The sequence below is a fragment of the Cannabis sativa genome, chromosome 4 (genome assembly GCF_029168945.1).
Source record: "Cannabis sativa cultivar Pink pepper isolate KNU-18-1 chromosome 4, ASM2916894v1, whole genome shotgun sequence".
Lineage (NCBI taxonomy): Eukaryota > Viridiplantae > Streptophyta > Magnoliopsida > Rosales > Cannabaceae > Cannabis > Cannabis sativa.
In genome coordinates this window covers 4,131,521-4,140,618 of record NC_083604.1, presented here as the reverse complement: position 1 = coordinate 4,140,618, position 9,098 = coordinate 4,131,521, and the positions used below count along the sequence as shown (strand labels likewise).

General features: G+C 34.5%; 1 protein-coding gene across 1 annotated transcript; it reads left to right on the top strand.

Annotated features, from left to right (window-relative positions):
* Window positions 1-1,222: 1,222 nt before the first annotated feature.
* On the top strand, window positions 1,223-5,880 carry LOC115713183 (polygalacturonase At1g48100). Its single transcript, XM_030641668.2, has 7 exons — window positions 1,223-1,819; window positions 3,121-3,252; window positions 3,348-3,578; window positions 3,950-3,994; window positions 4,131-4,338; window positions 4,860-5,050; window positions 5,135-5,880. The coding sequence occupies exons 1-7, from the start codon at window positions 1,436-1,438 to the stop codon at window positions 5,525-5,527; spliced, it is 1,584 nt and encodes a 527-aa protein (XP_030497528.2). The 5' UTR covers window positions 1,223-1,435; the 3' UTR covers window positions 5,528-5,880.
* The last annotated feature ends 3,218 nt before the right edge of the window (window positions 5,881-9,098 follow it).

Here is a 9,098-nt window from a genome sequence, read left to right as displayed (position 1 = left end):
ATTAGGACACTTTCAGGTTACAAGTTATTTATTATTTATTTTTATTTAATTTCCAAATTAATCACAACCATTTAATAGTAATCCAATGGCTTAAAAAAATGTAACCATGATGGTTACAATAAAAATGTAACCATTGAAACCTCTTCCTAATAATAATATATGTTATCAATTACACAACCCAACTAAACTAGGCAAAATAAATAACCAATTATAAGCTATAATAACTAGTATTTTTTTCTTTATTAAGCAACAAAAAAACAATGAGCTATGGCTAGTATTATTGGTACCTACATTTGATATAGAATTTTTACCATTAATTGCTTGTGCTAATATATATCTCAAATTAACACACTTGAAGAAGCTACATATTTACACAATTAGACTAGATGAAGTATATGTTTATACCAATAATTTATGTAGAGCAAAAGAAACCAGCTTTTTTTCTTTCTTTCTTTTTTTGTTTATTGGGTTTTGTCTCATTTTGTGTCAAGCTAGCTAAAAAAATGAAGAATATTTTATTTGGTTTAGTGTATATTAATTACTTACATACCTACTATATTACTATTTAAGCCTAATTAATTAATTAACTTGGCATGTGTGTATGGATGAACATTTCTATAAATACCAAGTAATGTCCTAGAAATAATTAGTGATTAGTGGTTTTTAAAATAAGTAGGAACTTATATTAAATTGTACTAATAATAAAATGATATCTCGTAGTGCTAGATAGTATAGAGAGATTTTTATCAACTCTGGTATGTAGAGTATTGTTATTAGGCACTAATGGTGTCATTCATTAGCACTACTTAAAGGTAACATCTTGCAATTAGTTAAGAATATTTCATAAAAGTTATTAAAATATTGTTATTTGGTACTAGTGGTGCCTAGCACTTTCTAGAAATATTGTCTGGCGATTGATTAACAATACTCTCTAAAAGTTATTACATTAAATTATATGAGACTCGATACTTAGTTAGACCAATAACGATATTAACGAAAGTATTAAACACTACTCATTTTAACATTTCTTATCGTGTGTGTGGATGGTTGGATCAAAATGATAATCGAAACTAACAACATTGTGACACTTGTCAAATACGAAATGGGCCCTTTATGATGAGAAGGGCTAGGCTAACAAATTCCAACTAAATTTCACTACATTAGAAAATTGCAAATATACCACTACTATTAGTCTCTACTAACTACTACGACGACATAGAATGAATGTAAAAAAAAAATAAAACAAACAAACAAAAACTCACATATAACCCCTTTAATATCAATAATACTATTATTGTACCTTAACAGTCTTACCAGAAAGCTTTCTGAGCTCTCTTCCCTATTTAAACCCCAACTCTCATTTCTTCTTCCTATACCATCATCACTATTTCTCTTTCTCTCTCTTGTCGACATTGTTTTACTTAATAATAACAAAATGAGTGGTTTTAGTTTCACAAGTCTCACATTCATACTTGTGGTTTGTTTTATGGTATGGTCATCATCAAATTTTGAAGCTTGCATTGCTGGAAGAGGAAGACATTATTGGAACAGAGGACCTTCAAACTCATCACCATTATCATCTTCTTTGAACAATAAAAAGAAACCCAAGAACCACCACAGTGGTCATCATCAACATGGCCATGGTGGTTCTTCAAAGCCAAAATCTCCGCCGCATTACAAGGCAGCTCCGCCACCGGCCATTGTCAAGCCCGGTGACGACACTCCTCCCAGTCCACCCAAAGGTCACCAGTCATCTACGACGACCTTTAACGTTTTGAATTTTGGTGCCAAAGGTGATGGAACTACAGATGATACTAAGGTGTGTTCATATTTTTTTTTTCTTGTTTAAAAACAGGGGAATCCTCTGTTTTTTTTTTAAAAAAAAAAATAATAATTATTATTATTTAATTAATTATATATGTTGATAATTGTGTGTATATACATTATAGCTCATGAATTTTACTTGCACTGCATTAATTTTTTTTTTTTTTTTTTTTTGGAGATAAATTGACTAGTCATGCAACTCATTAATCTGAAAAAGGTTCTGTTTTTTGGGTTTTAGTTAATTTTATTTTAATTTTCCTTACCCCTGTTAAATTATTAAATAATAAGAAGAGAAGACAAAATCTCTGGTTTGGTCTTGGAAAATTTTGTTTTTTATTATTTTCTTTTGTTTGGATGAAATCGTTTTTTATTATTTTCATCCACTTGTATCATTACATGTCCTACCCTCTTCTACAACATGCAATATGTTTGGCTTGAAATTTTTAAGGCATTTAAAAAAAAAATCAAGATAATTGGTGTGTGCTCTTAAAATTATACTTACTTTTGTAATTCTTTGCTTAATAATTTCTTTATCGTCTTAATTAGGGTCACTGTGGCTATTCTTGCTATTAATAACATAATTTTGCATTTGTACTTTTAGATTCATTATATTTATTCATTTCACTCATATTCTTTTATAATTATTTATACACCCTAAAATTACCCTTACCGTACAATTTTCCAAATTAAGTGACAGTTTATAATGAAATATAACGCTCTATGGTTGTGTTTCGTAATGGGTGATGAAATAGAGTTGAATAAATTTTTATTAAATTTTTTAATAAAAAATGAGAAACAAAAAATTAAGAACTTTTTTTTTTATTAATTTTTTCTATATTTTCATTCATTTCAACCCAAACCAACCTAAGTACATTACACTACAGAATCAGAAATTCAGAATTATCATGAGTTTTCCTTTTCAATATTTTGTGGTCACTCTATTTTGAGATTCTGAGAGTGAATTGAAACAATGGAATAAGAGACAGAAATGTTAGTGGAATATTATTTATATTAGATACTGTGTAGGCACGTAATTTTCATGATAAAAAAGTATTTGAGTTTTTTTTTTTTTTGATGTTACGTGAGTCACTTTTTTTTTCCTTTTTGAGTTACAACATGTCAAATAGTAATATTACCTCCATTATTGGGACCCACACAGTAAAATGATTCTCGTTAAAGCAGTTGGGTAATGATTCCAACAATAATTGTATACAGTTATATTATTAATGTCTTTTGTGTAAAATTAACACCAATAATTGGGATTAACTTGATCTTTAATTAATTTCACTTTTTTAGGCATTCCAAGCTGCATGGGCAGCTGCTTGTAAGGTTGAGGCATCAACACTTCTAGTTCCTGCTAAATACCAATTCTTTGTTGGGCCCATCGAGTTTTCTGGCCCATATTGTGAGCCCAACATCGTATTTCAGGTAAAAGAGAATCCACAATGATTAAAATGACATAATCCCATTTGATTTAGTCTAACTACTACTTAACATTACTCTTTAATTCTTTCTTTCAATAGTTGGATGGCACAATCATAGCTCCACAAGACCCCAAAGCATGGGGAAAAGGTCTCTTCCAATGGCTTTTATTCTCAAAGCTAAGAGGAATTACAGTTCAAGGGAGTGGAATCTTAGAAGGAAAAGGATCAGTTTGGTGGAAAGAGGCCTCTCTATATGATGACCCTGCTGATGATGAGTTAAAGCTTATTATCCCATTAAACAGCACAGTACATCAATTTCCACCAGTCCCGGTACTTAAATTATGCTCTTTGAACCTTTTTTTTCCGCTAAAATTTCTCTCTGAACTATTAAGATTGTTAGATATAAGTATATTTGTCTAATTTCATTTAATTTTACTAATTTTGAATTGTCTATGTACTAAATTATACTCTTTATACTTTAATATTTCTCAAATCATGTTCCTCGAACTTTGACTTGTACCAAATTAAGTCTCCTGAACTTTCATCCATGTTAGACTTTCTTTATTAAAATTAAAAAAAATTCTTTAAATCTACCAATTATTAAAGTTCAGAGCAAAAATCATAATTCAGCCTATATATTATATACTCCACACACAGTCCAAAAAACTTACCTTGATCTTCATTGAATTTTTTTGTGGCAGATAAGAAGCAAGCTCAGTGGAATAATGCCAAGCATCAAACCAACAGTAAGGACCACTTTTTTTTTTCTTTTTTGGATTGAGAAGCTAACATCCAAAGATATAACTCAATAAGAATTTGAATGAGTATCTATGCATATGGGGAGAGTAACATGTTTGTTGTATTTTTTTGTTGAAATATTAGGCCCTGAGATTTTATGGGAGCTTTAATGTGACAGTCACGGGGATAACAATCCAGAACAGTCCTCAATGCCATCTCAAGTTTGACAACTGCGTTGGGGTTTTGGTCCATGACATGAGTGTGTCATCTCCCGGTGACAGTGCCAATACTGATGGAATACACCTACAAAACTCCAAAGATGTGTTAATCCACACCACCACTCTTGCCTGTGGTAATTAACACAAACTCTAATCACTTTTTTCTTTTTACTACATTGTTTATAGTTTTATAGTATATCTGGTTTTTACATGAGTATAGCTGAGATGAGATCCCAGAAATACAAGGCACAAGCTTATCCCTTTACCTGTATATACACCTCTGACCAATGTAAACTTGACATGTGGCGCCAAACAACCCGCCGCATCCTAACCATTTTAACCACTGGTTGTATGGTCCATTTTAAACCTTATACATACTACTTTTAGTGGACCACGAGATAGCAAAAAAGATTAGGCTTTGAACCCCACAAGAGCTTCTTTAATTCCTCATCTGTCTTCATTTGGAACTAGAACTTTGTCCACTTTTGCACTGTTATTACTGTATAGGATCACATAAAACAGGTGAAGATTTTTAGCCTCAAGAACCTTTTCCTTTTCCCTTTTATTAAAAAAAAAAACATAACATAAGGTAACTAATATGAAGGTAGCAAAATAGAATGACATTGATGATGAAAAACTTTCTAATATTGTGTAGGAGACGACTGTATTTCGATTCAAACTGGATGTTCAAATGTATACGTACACAATGTGAACTGTGGACCTGGTCATGGAATCAGCATTGGAAGTCTAGGCAGGTACAACACCAAAGCTTGTGTCTCTAACATCACTGTCCGAGATGTAATGATGCACAACACAATGAATGGTGTTAGAATCAAGACTTGGCAGGTATAAATCTTTGATTTAAGCATAGTGTGATATGACCATTTATCCTAGAAAAGAGTTAAAACTCATTCATTGTTGTATTTGCAGGGTGGTTTAGGGTCTGTCCAAGGAGTTCTGTTTTCAAACATTCAAGTTTCTGAAGTTCAACTTCCAATTGTGATTGACCAATTTTATTGTGACAAAAGTAGTTGTAAGAACCAGACATCAGCTGTGGCTGTATCAGGAATAACCTATGAGAGAATAAGAGGGACTTACACAGTAAAACCTGTACACTTTGCTTGCAGTGATAACCTACCATGCACAGATGTGACACTAAATTCCATACAGCTTAAACCAATACAAGAACGATATCACATGTCTGATGCCTTCTGTTGGCAGACTTTTGGAGAGTTGAGGACTCCTACTGTCCCGCCAATCGGTTGTTTACAGATGGGAAAGCCTTCAAGCAACCGACTTCAATCTGACCACGATTCATGTTGAGAAACTATACAAATTAAGCATCATCTGAACTGAATGAAATGGTGTATTCTCTTGTGTGGTCGGCATGATTTTCCTGACCCCTTTCAACACCAAAACCGGGTTAGAATTTTTAAGCGTGTATAGTTTGTCAGGCAATCCTAGTTTGTAGGGAGTTTACTTACTTATTATTAGTTGGGGTACTACATTGCCATTATGAGAGAGCATACAGAATTTGCTTTTTTAGCTGGATAAGTTATAGTAGTTATAAGTATAAGGGGCCATTGTTTATTGTTATGGCAGATTGCTTTGAGTGACATATATTATTATACGAGTGAGTTGCATCTAAGTTTGAAATAAAAGGTTTCATATCTACACTTACTGGTGCTTAATGTGTGTTTCAATTATGTTTATGAGAAACTAATGAAAAACAATTCCAAGCAGAAGAAGTAATATCAGATTAAACCAACTACTTTCCTAGCAATGTTAAGAAACCAAGAACTCATAAATAAGAAACTTTTAAAAGACAGCTAGAACACTTTCAATCTAAGATCACAAACTCAAAAACAAGGTTTATGTGGTTCGACCATAAAGATAATCTCATTTTCAACATAGAAACAAGTCATATACATAAGAATATCAAATTTCAACAAATTCTATGAGTAGGTCATAGGCTTAAAATGTGTCATAGCAGTTACTCTTTCATATTTCAAAAGTCAGTTACAAGAGTTCTGTTTCAAAATGGGGAATTCTTGGAGGGAAGAAAAAGAAATAAAAAAGGCCATATGGATATAGGCATTCTAATATGAAAAACCGTGTTTTTGCAAATGTCAGTTGTATATACGTAAATATAAAAACTGTAAGTGTTTAAAGAAATAGAAGTAATTCTCACATAAAGAAAACTGAACAAGTGCGAATATAAATATTTGCAGAAAAATAAATAACTTGACACAAGAGATTTGTACGTGGTATCAGTGTTCTCCCGAACACTCCTAGTCCACGGGGCCACGCCCAGAGAATGAAATCAATTAATAAAGTATCAAAATTACAAAGACAATTGACTTAAACAAGTTTAGACTCCCTCTAAAGTATTGCCGCAATCCTTTGTAATCCACTTTATGAATCTGACTTCTTGAAACACCTTCAAGCCCGAACTCCCTTCGTCTTTGAAGTGTGAGTGCTTACTTCCTCCCGAAGTAAGGCTTCAACAAGTCTTCTCCCGAAGACCAAGTGCTTACTTCCTCCCGAAGTAAGGCTTCAACACGTCTTCTCCCGAAGACCAAGTGCTTACTTCCTCCCGAAGTAAGGCTTTACCAAGTCTTCTCCCGAAGACCAATCTCTTGTTCAGTCAAGTAGTTCTTCACAACCTCTAGGATAGAGTAAGAACAGAAATAGAACAACTAGAACCTAGATGAACAACTAGGCTCTCACAAATCAAAGAAACACTCTCTTCTCTCAAAAGATAAATGTAGAAAATGAATAATGGAAGAGGTAATCCGAATGGTTGCTCTCTAGGCTCTATTTATAGATCATAGAAACCAAAGAAGCAACCACAAGTTCGAATTAGCAGCTGTACAAAAACTTTCCAAAAGAAACACGATCTGCTACATCAGATTCGGATGCTGACGAAGCAGATCTGCCCAGAAACGGGAAACTTACTAAAATCGGGTCCGATCTTCTTTCAATGCTTGATTCCTGCAAAAAACAGATTAGATATTCTGATTGTATCAAGATACAATCGAAATCAATAAGGAAAAGGCAATAAACAAAGTTTCCCTAAAAAAGACAACTTTCCAAAAGAGAATTCCTTCTCTTTTGAGAAGTTTTCAACAAAGGAAAGTTCAGCTGAAAGTGCAACTTTCCAAACAAGGAAAATGGCAACTAATAACCAAATAAAAGAGGTAAGATTTCGAAAATGAATGCATAGCAATCTTACCATAAAAAGGAAAAATTATTTTGTCACCTAACTTGCCAAAAAAGGACTTTACAATCTCCCCCTTTGGCACTTTAGATGAACAAAATAATTTTTACCATAAAGTACCTGCAATGCAAAGTTAGCAAGAGCAAAAGATACTACTCCCCCTGAGTAACACAATCGAATATCACAATAAAAACAAAAACATGCTAACTTTAAACATTAAGTTCACAAGTACCAACCAAACCACAACTCCCCCTGGAAAAAAGGGTCCAGAGTTGGGCAACAAACCAAAAAATAAATATCTCTCCCCCTTTTTGTTTATCGGAGTGCCAAAGTAAACAAAGAGCAAAAAATAGACCAAAGTTTAATTAAAAAGAAACAAACTAAACACTTTAATCTTTGTAGAGTTTAATCAAAGTGGACAGTTGCCTGGACATGCTATGCTGGACATCAGCCATTGCTTCAAGACGAGTATACACATTCTGAAGTTCAGACTTGACTTCCAGGAGTTCTGCTGCAGCAGAGCCTGAACTTGCACCAGCAGAAGCGACGGCGGCTTCGGCCTTTGGCCGTTTTTGAAACACACCATCAAAGTATTCAGAGGGTTGGAATGTAGGTCCAGTGATGGGAGGCTCAAGTGTTTCATGTGCTTGTGCCACATTCTTCTGAGAAGATAAAACCTTATAGATTAGATTTGGAAATACAAGTTTGAAGGTTGGCTTTTTACCTCTTCGGAAGGAGACAATCTGGTTGAGAATATGAGAGGCTAGATCAATGGAAGTTCCAGAAGTGATGCGGTATAGGAGTGTAGCCACTTCTTGAGACACCACGGTCTTGTTAGAATTTGGAACCCAATTGCTTAGTGCAAACCGCATAAGGGAAGCATGAGCAAAAGTGAGGTGAGTGATTTGAAGACTCTCCCCTGGTTTCAATTCTGAACGTGCACCAGTGAGTTCAGAATGCATCAACTCACGATCCATGGACATCACAGCATTGGATACATTCTCAGGCAATTGCAGAGCCTGAGCAATGTCCTTTTCAGAAAACGAGAACCAGTGACCCCTAACATAAACTCTCCTATACAGTCTAGAGTTCTCATCAAGGAAATCATCAGTAAGATTAGCATAAAACTCCTTAATAATGTTTGCAATGAATCCAATGAAACCAGTAAGAGTGTTTTCCCATTGATGAAATTGAATGTACTTTACAATACCATAAACACGATGGGCATGCAAATCATAATTCCTCTCACTTTCAAACTTACGGGTTGCATATAGATTCCAGTCACGCTCATTGTCTCGATAATAAAAAGTTGGACAGCCAGAAAGAGAGGAAGGGATATTACCAGATGTAGGATCTTCCATGGGCTGCTTGCCTTTGGCAGCAGCAGAGGCCTTTGCTGCAGAAGCAGTTTTTGAACGAGGAGGCTCTGGCTCGAGTTCTGTGTCCTCACTGTCCTTCTCAGTATGCAGAGATACTGATTTGTCTGAAGAGACTTCCATTGGATCCTCTTCTTCTGAACTGGAACTCGAGGAAGCCGAGGGAGGATTAGTCTTGAGTTTCTTCTTGGCTGGAGGAACAGTCTTCTCTCGAGATTGAGAGGCTTGAAGTTCTTTCTCAGCCGAGGCTTGCTGGGCTCGAGTTCGAGTGGAAGGGCCTGTTGGAGTGGTGCCAGCC